Below are 15,660 nucleotides of genomic sequence, written 5' to 3' on the forward strand. Positions count from 1 at the left end.
TCTATGTATAATCCTTAATGAAGTCCCCCTTTAACTGTTCCAATTCAATAACAAAATCCAAATAAAACCAGAAACCCCTTTTCATGGGTATGGCCCAACACACGGCACTCTTACTGGTATAAAACTGGTCATTGATGCTCTGTTCCCCTTTTAAAACACAGATTTGCACTCCTACCAGAAAGCAATTATCTCTTTTAAATTATCAAGTAGTCTGGAAACAGCTTTTAAAATGAAGATAGAGAAACACCTCTTTCAACCGGTGCAGTTCAAAACCCAAAGCGAAAGTAAAACCCACAGAGCCACAAACCAGCTCCAAAGTCAAAGCGAAAGAAAAACTCAGAGCCACAGCCCAGCTCCACCCACACAATAAATCACTGAAGCCAAATAATAAGACACAAACATTTCTTAAAAGGACACTCCCATGACAGGGACAGAGAGTGAAGAGGGGGGAGAAGGAGACAGAGAGCAGAGAGGGGGAGCAGGGGACAGAGAGCGAAGAAGGGGGAGATGGGGACAGAGAGCGAAGAGAGGGAGAAGGGGACAGAGAGCGAAGAAAGGGGGAAGGGGACAGAGAGGGAAGAGGGGAAGAAGGGGATGCGAAGAGGACAGAGAGCGAAGAAGGGGAGAAGGGAACAGAGAGCGAAGAGGGTGAGAAGAGGTCAGAGAGCAGAGAGGGTGAGAAGAGGTCAGAGAGCAGAGGGGGTGAGGAGGGGACAGAGGGCAGAGAGGGTGAGAAGAGGACAGAGCGCAGAAGGGGACAGAGAGCAGAGAGGGGGACATGGGGACAGAGAGCAGAGAGGGGGGAGAAGAGGACAAAGAGCAGAGAGGGGGAGAAGGGGACAGAGAGCAGAGAGGGAGAGAAGGGGGCAGAGAGCTAAGAGTGGGAAAATGGGACAGAGAGCGAAGAGGGTGAAGAAGTGTGTGTGTGTGTGTGTGTGTGGGGGAGGGGCGGGGGGGGGGAGAAAGAGAGAGCATTAAGAGGGAGAAGGGGGCTGGGGAGAGTGTGAAAGGAGAGAGATGTGGAAGTCCCAGGTTTGATGTAAAGAAATCTAAAAGTACTTGCATGCAGTTGGAACTCTTAACAGTGCATTATAAAATGCTTACTTCAGTAATTCGAGAATGGCCAAGACAATGTCATTCACGTAACAAAAGCCTGATGCTTCTGATTTCTTCGCATGGTGAAGTCCACCGGCCCAGTTGACAGCAATGTCGGTTTGCTGCTTGTTCAATTTAACAGCTCCAGCTGTAGAAAGTAGCAATTTGCTTTTATTCACGCAATACTTGATTCATTTGAGAAATAATACCACTAAAAGATTTGTAATGATTACAATTTATTTTGCCTAGTTTTAATGCAATGCACAGGTATTTAACAAAGATGTTCACAGAAATGTTACAGTACAGTTCGGCCATTCACATCTGTCCCAGCGCTCCAAATGGACATTTCACCTGGTGCCATTCTTCTGCCTTCCCCCCACAACCCTGCAAATTGTTTCTTTTCAATTAATTTAATTACCTCTCAGCTGCCTCAATTGAACCAGTCTCCACCACACTTTTCAGGCAGTGGATTCCAGATCCTAAACACTTGTTGCGTGGAAATATTTTTTCTCATATCACTTTTGCTTCTTTTGTCATTTACTTTAAATGTGTGCCCTCTCGTTCTCAATCCTTTCATGAATGGAACGGTTACTTCCCCATCTACTTTGTCCAGATCGCTCGTGATTTTGAATAACTCAATCAAACCTCCTTTCAGCCTTCTTTTCTCCAAGGAATAGTCCCAACTTCTCCAATCTATTGTCATAATCTTGTAAATCTTTCCTGCACTCTCTCCAACATTTCCATAAAATTCAGCACCAGTGCTGTCTGCAATACTCCAATGAAGTCTAACTAGCGCCTTGTATAAGTTCAACATAAGTTCCTTGCTTTTGTACTTCAAGCCCCTATTAATATAACCTAGGAAACTGTATGCTTTAGTAACTTATCTCAACCTGCCCGGCTGCCTTTAATGACACCCAGGCCCCTTTGCTTCTGTCAACCCAGGGGCTGTTTAGCACAGGGCTAAATCGCTGGCTTTGAAAGCAGACCAAGGCAGGCCAGCAGCACGGTTCAATTCCCGTAACAGCCTCCCCGAACAGGCGCCGGAATGTGGCGACTAGGGGCTTTTCACAGTAACTTCCTTTGAAGCCTACTTGTGACAATAAGTGATTTTCCATTTCCATTGAAAATAAAGTATCCTTTATTTTATGCTGTTTCTCCATATGTCACATGAGGAAGATATGAGGGGGGAAAACAACCTGCAGCACAGTCAGAAGGATACGTCAACACCTGGCGAGGTACAATGCCCCAGAGCGGGAATACATAGGTTGCCCCGGTTCAGCAAAGGTGATTCACTCGAGATCCGCTGTCTTTCGGGAAACTCCTGTCTGACCAGCTATTCGCCAATTAGAGTCTGATGACCTCTTTGTCCATCAATGGGAGGTTAGTTGCTCATCAGTAGCTTGGTTCTGTTATTTTGCATATACTGGAGTGGGAAAATCAAGCAGCCACACTAACACTGATGGATTCAAGTCTGGGCACCCCAGGAGAGAAAGCCTTGGAGGGGCTGGGTGTTGTTTCGAACAATTACAGGCAAACGGCTTTGGAAATCGACTGAGACGGTCATGAAAGTTGCCACCGAGGCAGGCATTGGAGAAAGGATTCAGAACAAATGTCCCTACCAGAAGAAAAATTGCTTTATAAATTGAAGTACGGCCTTTGTCTGCCTGTGAAAGCAGCATGTGGGCTGCATGTTCTGTTAGTTGTGTTTCATGGAAACTAGTGTGTTAAGGTTAAGAAACTACATGTAATCTGTTATTGCTAAGGTTGAAGTTTAAAAGTTTAAATATGGTTTTCATTTTTTTTGTATTAATTATATTGTAATATTGGGGGAAGACGGTGACATCGTGGTATTGTCACTGGACTAGTAAACCAGAAACCCAGGGTAATGTTCTGGGGACCCAGGTTCAAATCCCACTACTGCACATGGCGAAATTTGAATTCAATAAAAAAATCTGAAATTAAAAGTCTAATATGATCATGAAACCATTGTCGATTATCATAAAAACCCATGTAGTTCACTAATGTCCTTTAGGGAAGGAAATCTGCCATCCTTACCTGGTCTGGCTTACATGTGACTCCAGACCTACTGCAATGTGGTTGACTCTTAACTGCCCCAAGGGCAATTAGGGATGGGCAATAAATGCTGGCTTAGCCAGCGATGCCCACATTTCATGAACAAACAGGGGGAAAAAAAGAAAACAAAGTTTGTTTATAAACTAACCAAGTATTTTTTCTTATATTATCACTCCTGGAACGAATCGATCTTTCCGCACCATCGTCAAGCTTAAAAAGGCTATGGCTCTGGTTCAGTCTCTTAGCCACTGCGGAGAGCTGATCAGGCGTCCGTAACACTTGTTGCTCCTCCCAAAATGTATCACCTCCCCGTATTGCTCCATATTATAATTCACCTGCCACCAATCCGCCGACCTGTCAAATCCTTTTCAAATTCAACACCGTCATAGAATCATAGAAAAATTACAACACAGTGGTGCAGTGGTTAGCACAGCTGCCTCATAGCGCTGAGGACCCGAGTTCGATCCCGGCCCCGGGTAACTGTCTGTGGAGTTTGCATATTTTCCCAGTGTCTGCGTGGGTCTCACCCCCACAAACCAAAAAGATGTGTGGGGTAGATGAATTGGCCAGGCTAAATTGCCCCTTAATTGGAAAAAAAAAAGAATTGGGTACTCTAAATTTATTATTTTTTTTAAAAGTTACAACACAGGGGCCATTCAGTCCATCTCGTCTATGCCAGCCTGAGGACACCCAGGTTCCTCTTCTAATTCCACCTTCCTGCACAAGGTCCATAGCCCTGCATGTTACAGCACTTAAGGTGCAGATCCAGGTACTTTTTAAATTTAAAAATAAATTCTAATTAAGGGCAATTAGCATGGCCAATTCACCTATCCTGCAGATCTTTGAGTTGTGGGGGTGAAACCCATGCAGACACGGGGATAATGTGCCATCTCCACTCGGACAGTGACCTGGGTCCTCACTGCCATGAGGCAGCAGTGCCATCTACTGCGCCACCGTGCTGCCCCCCAGGGACTTTTAAAAAAAGGGTGTAGGGCCTCTGCCGCCACTAGCAACTCGGGCAGAGAAGTCCAGACTCCCATTACCCTCTGCCTAAAAAAGACCTTCCTCATGTCCCCTCTACACCTTCTGCTACATGTCTATGTCCCATGGTTCTAGAATTCTCCACCAAGGGAAACAATTTCATTCTGTCTACTCTTATCACTTCCTCTCATAATTTTGCACACCTCAATTAAGTCATGCCTCAGCCTTCTTCTTTCCATTGAAAATAACTCCAAACTATCCAATCTCTCCTCATAGCTACTCTTTTGTAACCCTGGCAACATTCTTGTAAACCTCCTCTGCACTCTCTCCAGAGCCATTACATCCTTTCTGAAATGTGGCGACCAGAACTGCACACAATACTCCAGTTGTGGCCTCACCAGTGTTTTATACAATCCCAGCATAAAATAAATAAATAATAATCTTTATTGTCACAAGTAGGCTTGTGAAAAGCCCCATCGGCACATTCCAGCACCTGTTCGGGTACACAGGAAGAATTCAGAATGTCCAATTCACCCAACAGTACGTCTTTCAGGACTTGTTGGTGGAAACCAGAGCACCCGGAGGAAACCCACGCAGACACGGGGAGAACGTGCAGACTCCGCACAGACAATGACCCAAGCCGAGATTCAAACCTGAAATATTGGCGCTGTGAAGCCATAGTTCTAACCACTATGCTGCCCATCACCATTACTTTTATGTTATATACCTCTGCCAATGAAGGAGAGCATTCCATATGCTTTTTTTTTTTGCAATCTTGTCTACTTGAACTGCTGCTTTTAGGGACCTGTGCACTTGTACACCAAGATCTCTCACTTCATCTACCCCTCTTAGTATATTTCCAGTTATTGCGTATTCCCTATAACCGTTTGACCTGCCTAAATGCATGACCTCACACTTGTGTTAAATTCCATTTGCCACTTTACTGCCCACTCCACCAACCCATCCATATCGCTTGGAGATTAAAGTTATCCTCTACACTGTCCACCCTCCTCACAGATTACCATGCTTCCAAGTTTTGTATCATCTGCAAATTTTGAAACTGTTTCCTGTACACAGATACAGATAATTAATATATATCAGGAAAATCAAAGGTCCCAATACCAACCTCTGGGGAACACCTCACAAAACTTCCATTAACCATTACATTCCCCGTCATTCGGCCAATTCTGTATCCATGTTGCTACTGACCCGTTTATTCCATGAGCTAAACTTTTCCGAAGTCTGATGTGCGCTATTGTATCGAATATCTTTTGGAAGACTATGTACACCATATCAACAACATTTCCCTCATCAACTGTGTTACCTTTTTGAAAAACTCCAACAAGTTTGTTAAACACGATTTTTCCTTAAAAGAACCACGCGGGCTCTCTTTAATTAACCCACATTTGTCCATGTAACTATTAATTTTGTCCCAAATTTTCGTTTCTAGACATTTTCCTACCACCAAGATTAAACTGATTCGTATCCTTGGAAGCATTTCATCCAGTCCAGGTGTCTGGTCCATTTGAAATATGGACAGCCTATCCAATAACTCCTCTCATTAACTTAAAGCCTTGTAATGACTGAATTTCCTACCCTTTCACAATGCCCTAGGTAGCATCTTCTTCCTTACTGGAGACAGATGCAAAGTACTCAGCCGTACGCAGCACGGTAGCATAGTGGATAGCACAATTGCTTCACAGCTCCAGGGTCCCAGGTTCGATTCCCGGCTTGGGTCACTGCCTGTGTGGAGTTTGCACGTTCTCCCAGTGTGTGCATGGGTTTCCTCCGGGTGCTCCGGTTTCCTCCCACAGTCCAAAGATGTGCAGATTAGGTGGATCCATGCTAAATAACCCCTTAGTATCCAAAATTCAACTTTAGTGTTGGGTGGGGTTACTGGGTTATGGGGATAGGGTGGAAGTGCGGGCTTGGGTAGGGTGCTCCTTCCAAGAGCCGGTGCACTCGATGGGCCGAATGGCCTCCTTCTGCACTGTAAATTCTAAAAATTCATGACTAAAATCAAAGTTTACGTTGCTTCCAAACAAATGTTGGAAGTTACAAGTTAATTGAATTAAAAGGATTTTAAGGATCGTGTTGGCATGTCATCAAGGGACTTTGACTGAAAACACTCTAAGTGGGATAACTCTCCCCGTGTCTGCATGGGTTTCACCCCCACAACTCAAAGATGTGCAGGATAGGTGGATTGGCCATACTAAAATTGTCCCCGAATTGGAAAAAATAATTGGGTACTCTAAATTTATGTTTAAAAAAAAAATGGTAGGCAGGAAAGTCCATGTTTATTGCTGATTTAGTCCATACCAGCTGGGTTATCAGTTTAGACTCAACAATTAGTCTTCATGGAGGATTAAGAGGGAGGGAATGTTGAATCGTTCATTGGCTGCCGGCAGCTGACCACTATGGACCAACCTCTTCTGGAAACGCTAAAATGACGTTCAATGGAGTGTGGACTGAGATCACTTTCTGCTTCCCACTACATGTGAATGGCCGGCACATCTGGCAAACAATCTTAGTTGTCTCCCAAATAAATAATGCATTTTGGCATCTGCGGAACGGGACATAGAGGGCCGCAACAGCTTCAGGAAAGGATGGGCAAAAAAACTAGCAAGGGAAAACAAAACAAACAATTCAGTCCCCCACTGCTATCGAATGAAATTGGTTTTCCTTGCAATGTTCCTTTCACAAAATTAAAATATTATGTATAAAATGGGTAAATAATAACTATAAATTAATATCTTAAGGAATTTCTGGAAAACCGACAATAAGAAAATGCAAACAATTCCTTTGGGTTAATTTCCAGAGAAACAGGATTTGAAAAGTAGAGAATAAAAGCAATTACTGCGGACACTGGAGTCTGAAACCAAAGAGAAAATGCTGGACAATCTCAGCAGGTCGGGCAGCATCTGTAGGGAGATAAAAGAGCTAACGTTTCGAGTCCAGATGACCCTTTGTCAAAGCTTTAACAAAGGGTCATCTGGGCTCAAAACGTTAGCTCTTTTCTCTCCCTACAGATGCTGCCAGACCTACTGAGATTTTCCAGCATTTTCTCTTTGGAAAAGTAGAGAAGTTATATTTAACTTGGTAGTCCACATTCTGTGCACAGTTCCAGCCTCAACATTACAGAAAGGATGGGAGGCACTGGAGAAGGGTGCTAACAGAACTGAAATGTTATACAAATCTGGAGACTGAACAGGCTGGGGCTCTTTTCCCTAGAAAAGAGAAAGATTATGGGTGTCTTGATGGAAGATTTGTTTTAGAGGCAGGGATTATTATAGGGTGGACAGACCAGAAGTAGAGGGTCAGAAAAAGAAGGTAATCACTATTAAGTCCAATATTTAGGAAGTGATTATTTGAGTGGAGACAAATAACACAAGTGTATTTCAAAGAAAAGTAGACGAGTACGAGAGAGCGCAACAAATAGACTGAAATGCTGCTAGAATTAGATGAAGGGCGAGAGGTTGCTCATGTGGAACATAAGATCTGGCATAGACTAGGTGGGCTGAATGGCCTGTTTGTGTTTTCCAAGTTTGATGAAGTATCACTTACCAACTGACCCTCCAGTCGAGAGTTGGCAGAATTCAAACAGTCCATCAAATACAGGGCAGTCTTCACCCACGTTAACTAACAGGAAGAACAAACTTTAAATACAATTTTACAAAGGGAAGTGATAATGAAAGTTTACATTATTGCTCAGCGACAAACAGTATTAGATAACTGGGCAAAATATCCTTCCAAAGACAATTGCATGAATAGCTACTAATTTCCTGTTATTCTATTAGCATGGCCAGTCTCATTTCTCATCAACATTTGTTAGCAGCTTGATTCAAATCTAGCTCTTGATGCATGATGACCTATGTCATAACACCATAAGACATAGGAGAAGTCGGCCGGCCACTTGGCTCGAGTCTGCTCCGCCACTCAATGAGTCAGGCCTGATCTGATCTGATAATCCTCAACTTTCCCCCTTTTATTCCCATAACCCTAGATTCCCTTACTGATTAAAAATCTGTCTGTCTCAGCCTTGAACACGCTTAACGACCCAGCCTCTGCAGCCCTCGTGGTAAAGAATTCCACAGATTTCCCACCATTGGAGAAGAAATTCCTCCTCATCTGTCTTAAATGGACAACCCATCACTCTGAGATTATGCCCTCTGGTCTTCAACTTTCTCACAAGAGGAAACACCTTCTCAGCATCTACCCTGTCAAGTCCCCTGAGAATCCTGTATGTCTCAATAAGTGAGCCTCTCATTCTTCTAAACTCCAATGAGCACAGGCCCAACCAATGGTCAACTGAGTGAACCATTTCTGGACTGCCTCCAATGCCCCCATGTCTTTCCTTAGATAAAGGGACCAAAACTGTTCACAGTATTCCAGGTGTGGTCTAAATAGGGCTTTGTATAGTTTTAGCATGCATATTTTACCCAATGAGACCATTTGCCAGATGTTCCCCAATGGTCTAGTTAATGTTGAAGGTTTAGCTCAGTGCAGCACTAAGCCAGGAAGACTAGAATAGTTCTACATTTAATGCTTGACCTGTGCTGTTAGGAGCTCTCAGCCAGTGCAGTGTTTGAGAAACCACAATTGGTCTGAGCAACCTCTAATTGAGAGGGGAGGGAAACAAAAGAAAGTGGAGTGATTCCCCAATCCACATGCTGGTCCATAAATCCCACTTGTGTGTGGAAATGTTAGATCAGGACATGATTGATCAAATAGCTAGTTCTCACTTACTCTGAATGCTCAAATATGAAACCGAAGTACGGAACCAATTGCCAGTAGTTAAAGGCGATCTGAATTTAATAACCTTTGTGAAGTGATCTTCCTTCAAAATCATGAAAATTCTCATTAACCCGAAACTCTCCACAGGCACTGCCTGATCTGCTGAGTATGCCCAGCAATTTTTCTTTTTATTTCAGATTCCAGGCATCCACAATATTTTACTTTTATCCCTGAAAGGTCTGTTTTTAATTTGTATGTGATGTCCCCATGTCCTCAATTTTTCAATCAGAAACATATTTTCTCCATCTACTCATCAATTCCCCAGCATATCTTAAAAGCTTCGAGCCAGCAATTAAACATTCTAAATTCCAGGGAATATAATCCTAGTTTGCATAATCTCTCCTTGTAATCGAATTGTGAGTCCACCATCATTCCAATAAATCTACACTATATTCTCTCAAAGATCAGTAGATCCTTCCTAAAAGGTGAAGCCTGGAACTTAACACAAAACTCCAAGTCTAACCAGGGCTGTGCGTGTACATCGCACCACCAACACTTTATTGACACGTGATAGACTCTTGCACCTTTTCTGAACATTTTAATGATCTAATCACATGGATCCCCAAGTCTCCTTGGATTTCCATTGTTTCTAGCTTTGCGCCATTGCTAGTCCAAACTTGCTCATAGCAAAATTCATTTGCAAAAGTTTGGTCCACACATTTAATGCCCCAGTTTCTAATGTTACGCTTCCATCTACACTGACTTCAGAGTCACCTATCTTTATTGTCATTGATATACTTGGATATGTGGCTCTCGAGCTGTCTCCGTTTGATAGCGGAAGCCATTGAGCCTGTGGGACACTACAAGCCACATCCACCAATTAGAGTAGCTATCAATATCTCTCCGGTTTCTGGCTCATTTCATTAGTTAACCCAGTACAAAGGAGGATCGTTTTGCAGTTTCAAGATTCCTTGTCGATCCTATAGCCGTCTGTAGTACTTGTTCTATGTGACACATTATGAAGTAGAAACATATCTTTTTGCCACAGTCAGATAGATCTTTTCAACTTCATTTCCTGTGGCTATCAGATACTGGCTGGGAATTCCAGTCCCACCCACTTTTCCACCTTCCCACCACGGGTACGCCAGCTGCAGTATAAGTTTTAATTGGAACTTTTATTATCCAGTGAACAAAGTCCCTGCGCTGCATAAAATGCTGACAGAATTTGAAATACAAAGACTACCAATTTTGAATTTGCACTTGTGCATTTTGTTCCATCAAATAGACCATAGAGAAAATCACTATTCAATTATTCTCTCAGTTCAATACTTTTCTGGAGAGAGGAGGAATGGCAGAGGCAATGACAAAAGCCGGGATAGGAAAGATGAGGAGATGGAGGGCACGAGGGGCAGCGACGCCGCAGTCACACCTGAGCGAGGTGGGCGGCTTCCTCTCCTCCGACCAGTTGATGGAGGAAATTCCTCATGCAGGAGCTCCAAGAATTCAAGGGAGCCATTATAGTGGATATGATGGCAATCACATGAAGATGGCTGTGATGGAGGCACTGATTATCTTACAGGCGGCCTGAGAAACGTTGCGGAGAGGCAGCCGGAGACGGAGGATACTACAATCAAAGAGCTGGAGAAAACCTTGACCGATCAGAGAGACCAGATCACCGCATTAGAAACAGAAATAGCAAGGTTGTTGGTGGCACAAGGGACACTAAAAGGGAAGGTCAAGGCCCAGGAAAATTGGTCATGACGCCAGAACCTCCACATAATGCGCCTACTGGAGAGGACGGAGGACAGTGACCCCACAGAGTACATGGCCAAAAAGCTGGGCAACCCGGTGGGATGCGACAGCTTCCCAAATCCTCAGAAAAAGACAGAGCTCACGGGTCACTCGGGCCAACGCCCAATGCCAGGAACAGCCGAGGGCCAACACGCCCAAAGCCAGGAACAGCCGAGGGCCAACACTGCAAAGGGAGGGAGAGAGAGAGAACACCACAAACAGGAGAGGGGTAAACAGGGGAGAAAGAAGTGTTGGGTTGGGGGGGGGGATCAGTGAAGGTAGAAACACTCATGGGATAACAGAGGCACGGGGGTGATAGGGTGATCGGCTGGCTACGACAGATCGCACATGGCAGCAAGGAACACAGGCACCACAAGCAGCCACTTTGGAGGGCCCGCGAACAAAGGGAAACCCTGAAGCGCATGGGCTCACCTACATGGTGCACACACAGTTGGCGGCCACTTTGGGTGGCCCTGGACAAAGGGAAATAGCAGAGTGCAGGGCCCAGCTTCACGGCAGGTACAGTGGCCACGGCCATTTGGGATGGCCCCTAACAAAGGAAAACCCAGAGTGCAGGGGCACATCCACAAGGTAAGTATGGTTGATCCCGCAGGATGGTGGGAGACAGAAATCCCCCATCAGAATAGTCACCTGGATTGTCAGGGACTTAGAGGCCCAGTGAAAAGATCCTCGTCCATCTGAAAAGTATGAAAGCTGACTGTCTTCCTCCAGGAGACGCACCGGAGAGGGAGTGACTGCGTGAAAGAGCAAGCTGGGTGGGACAAACGTACCATTTGTGCTACAGGACGAGGGCTAGAAGAGTGACAATTCTGCTCAATAAGACAACAGAATTCACAGCGACGAGGACAGTTACAGACCAAGGGGAACGCTACATCATGGTTAATGGTGTCCTGGATGGGGCACCAGTAGTCCTCGTAAACGTGTATGCTCCCAACTGGAACCATGGCGGAAATCTCCGACATAGACACACATCGACTCATCATGGGGGGAGACTTTAAACTGTGTATAGGATCCGTGGATGGACAGATCAAATCGCTAATCGGAAAATAAATCAAATGTGGCAAAGGAACTAGAAGTGTTCATGGAACAGATGGGGCAATGGACCCGTGGAGATTCGCACACTCAGGGGAGGAGATTTCCTTCTCCCAGGTACACAGGGTCTATACTAGGATCAACTTCTTCATAGTTGGGAACCGGTGCTTCCAGGGGTGATAGGAGCGGAATACTCTGCAATCGTAATCTGCGACCACACTCCACAATAATAATGTGAAGTTGGGAGACAGGTCGGGCTCAATGCCATGGAGGTTGGGAACAGCCCTCCTTGCCGATGAGGCAATTTTCAAAAAGATACCACAAGCCATAGACGGATACGCTACCAACAACCAGAATGGGGAGGTCTCACCCTCCACGTTCTGGGAGGTGCTGTAGGCAGTGATTAGAAGCAAAATTATCGTACACAAAGCATACAGAGACAGGGAAAAGAGGGCGGCTAGGCAACAACTACTTGACTCCATATTGGAGGTGGACCAACGGTATTCCGCAGCCCCAACCGGCAGAGAGGAAAAAGTTACAAATGGACTTTGATCTGCTCTCCACAAGGAAAGCAGTATCCCAACTCCGCCAGACATGGGGTCTTTCTACGAACATGGAGACAAAGCCAGCCGCCTGCTGGCTCACCAGATGAGGAAGCAGACAGCCACCAGAGAAATAGCAGTAAGGGACGACAATGGCAGACTAGTAGCCGAGCCATTAAAAAAAAATCAAGGAGCGTTTGAGGTCTTCTACCCGGACGGCACACATTCGAGAAACAATTCCTCGACAGACTGGGCATGCTGACCGTGGGGGAACTTACAGAACAGCGTCTGGAAGCACCATTAGAACTGGGAGATGTCATGGAGTGAATCAATTCCACGCAGGCGGGGAAGGCGCCGGGGCCAGAGCCAGATGGAAACCCGGTGGATTTCAACAAAAGATTTGCGACAGCACTAGCCGCGCATCTGCGGCAGACTCGCTGGTTAGGGGTTCCCTGCCACCAAAACTGGCACAAGCCTCCATATCACGGATACCCAAAAAAGACAAAGATGCAAATGAGTGCTGGTCCTACAGATCCATCTCGCCGCTCAATGTAGATGGGAAGATACTGGCAAAAACCCTGGCCAAGTGGTTGGAGAGCTGCATGCCGGAGGTAGTCGTGGAGGAACAGAAGTTCTTTGTCAAGGACAGGCAGCGAACATCGAACGTTAGTCGCCTGCTGAACGTGATAATGACCCCATCCGGGGCATCACGGTAGCACAGTGGCTTCACAGCACCAGGGTCCCAGGCTCGATTCCCCAGAGTCACTGTCTGTGCAGAATCTGCATGTTCTCCCCGTACCTGCGTGGGTTTCCTCCTGGTGCTCCGGTTTCCTCCCACAGTCCAAAGACATGCAGATTAGGTGGATTAGCCATGCTTACTTGCCCTTAGTGTCCAAAAGGTTAGGAGGGGTTATTGGATCACAGGGTTAGGGTGGAAGTGGGTCGGTGCAGCCTCAATGTGCCTAATGGCCTCCTTCTGCACTGTATGTTCTAAAACACAAGTAGTGATAATTTCCCTGGACGCAGAAAAGGCCTTCAACAGAGTCCAGTGGAAATACCTCAGATGTATTGGACTGGTTTGGGCTTGGGCCAGGGGTCACCTCCTGTGTGAAGCTACAGTACAGCGCTCCCACAGCAAGCGCACAGGCGAACACCACCAGCTCAAAATACTTCCAACTGCACAGAGGCACAAGATATGGATGCCCACTGACCCCGCTGCAATTCGCCCTGGCAATTGAGCCACTGACGATCGCTCTCAGATCGGCGAAAGGCTGGCTGGGGGAGCAGAGAGCACAGGGTTTCACCCAATGTGGATTACCTGCCCCTCTACATCTCGGACCTGCAAAGGTGGAACACACTCCCACTCTCGCTGGCAGGGAGAGTGCAGACAATCAAAATGAACGTACCGCTCAGGTTCCTCTTCCGGATCAGATTCCTCCCAATCTACATCCCCAAAGCCTTCTTTAATATGATGGATAAACTAATCATGGTGTTTTAGTGTGTGTGTGTGTGTGTGTGTGTGTGTGTGTGGAGGGGGGAAAGAGAGAGACAGAGCACCGGAGGATCCAAAAAAGTGCCCTACAAAAGGAAAGGCCTGGCCCTCCCAAACCTACAGTTCTACAACTGGGCGGCCACAGCAGAAAGAGTGAGGGGATAGATAAAGGAGCCGGAGGCAGAATGGGCGAGGATCGAGTGGAGTTTCTGCGTAGGGACGTTCCTCCGAGCACTAACCTCTTTTTAAAAAAAAAAATTTAAGAGTCCCAAATTCTTTTTTCCCCAATTAATGGGCAATACCAGGCACATTTTTGGGTTCCCCACGTAGACACAGGGAGAATATGCAAACTCCACACGGACAGTAACCCGGGGCCGGGATCGAGCCCGGGTCCTCAGCACCATGACGCAGCAGTGCTAACCACTGCACTGCCCTTCCTCCGAGCACTAATCTCGACCGCACTCCCATCTCCTCCAACCAAATACCCAAGAAGCTCAGTGGTAGTGGCCACACTCCAAACGTGGTATCAAATGAGAGCACTTCAACCTAACCAAAATGTCCGCTAGAGCCCCCATCTGTAACAACCACAGATTCATGCCCGTAACAATGTACGCCACCTTCAAAAGGTGGAGACAGGACAATGAGACACTGACAGTTAGTGACATGTACACAGATGACAGGATAGTCATCAGGATAGATGACAGGCTCACGGAAAATTTCCAACTACCCAAAGGGAATGAAATGAGGTACTTTTCTCTGCAGGGAAATGACGGCGTCACCCCAGATACCGAGACACTCACTTGTTGAGAAACAGTTGGACGCGGGACCTAGGGAAGGGGAACTGTGGCGACCTTTAGTGGCGACTGTTGGGAGGAGGTACGTCCCTCCGGGATGAGACGAGGGAGAAATGGGAAGATGAACTGGGCATAGAAAGGACTCTGGACCAAAGCACTGCACAGGGCAAACTCCAGCTCCATATGTGCAGGGCTGCGCCTGATGCAGCTAAAGGTGGTGCACAGGGCATACCTAATCAGAGCCCAAAATAACAGGTTTTTCCCAGAGGTGGAGGACAAATGTGACGGTGGCAGGGAGACCCAGCCAACCACACCCACATGTTCTGGGATTGCCCCAGACTGGTTGGGTTCTGGACAATCTTCTTTGAGGCAATATCTAAAGTTGTGGGGGTGAGGGTGAAGACAAGCCCAAACGTGGCAGACTTTGGGTATCAGACCAGCCACAACTCTTTCGGGGAGGGGACAACTGCCTAGCCTTTGCCTCCCTAATCGCCCGCCAAGAAATCCTGCTCGGCAGGCGATCTGCAGCACCACCCAAAGCCGCAGACTGGCTGGCAGACTTGTCAGAATTCCGGGGCAGCACGGTGGCGCAGTGGGTTAGCCCTGCTGCCTCACGGCGCCGAGGTCCCGGGTTCGATCCTGGCTCTGGGTCACTCTCCGTGTGGAGTTTGCACATTCTCCCCGTGTTTGCATGGGTTTTGCCCCCACAATCCAAAGATGTGCAGGGTAGGTGGATTGGCTGCGCTAAATTGCCCCTTAATTGGAAAAAATGAATTGGGTACTCTAAATTTATAAAAAAGAAAAAAAAAAGACTTGTCAGAATTCCTCCAACTGGAGAAGATGAAATTTGCCACCCGCAGGTCAGAGGAGGGCTTCCACATCCATTCACCAACTTGTTCCAAGACCTGTTCGCAGCTAGCAACCAGCCCCCTAGGGCAAGCGGAGATCCAGGGAGCAGCAACACTTAGGCCGGGGCCATCGTCAGGAAGGGTAGCCGAGGCAGACCATATGGGGTCCACAGCTATGGAAGGGGGAAAAATAAGTATCTGTAAATATGTATAGTGACTAGTGTTCTCGCATTGTACTTTAGTCTATATCTGTTGTC

At 46.4% G+C, this 15,660-nt stretch overlaps 1 protein-coding gene across 2 annotated transcripts in view; it reads right to left on the bottom strand.

The window, feature by feature from the left end:
- hdac1 (histone deacetylase 1) overlaps window positions 1-15,660 on the bottom strand; it is a 78,429-nt gene that overhangs the window by 47,464 nt on the left and 15,305 nt on the right. For both annotated transcript variants that reach the window (XM_072500228.1, XM_072500238.1), the window contains exons 4-5: window positions 7,714-7,788; window positions 1,105-1,243 (exon numbers count right to left, since the gene is read on the bottom strand). In XM_072500228.1, coding sequence (XP_072356329.1) covers window positions 1,105-1,243; window positions 7,714-7,788 — 214 coding nt within the window. The remainder of the gene's footprint in view (window positions 1-1,104; window positions 1,244-7,713; window positions 7,789-15,660) is intronic.

The sequence above is a fragment of the Scyliorhinus torazame genome, chromosome 1 (assembly GCF_047496885.1).
Source record: "Scyliorhinus torazame isolate Kashiwa2021f chromosome 1, sScyTor2.1, whole genome shotgun sequence".
NCBI classification, from domain to species: domain Eukaryota; kingdom Metazoa; phylum Chordata; class Chondrichthyes; order Carcharhiniformes; family Scyliorhinidae; genus Scyliorhinus; species Scyliorhinus torazame.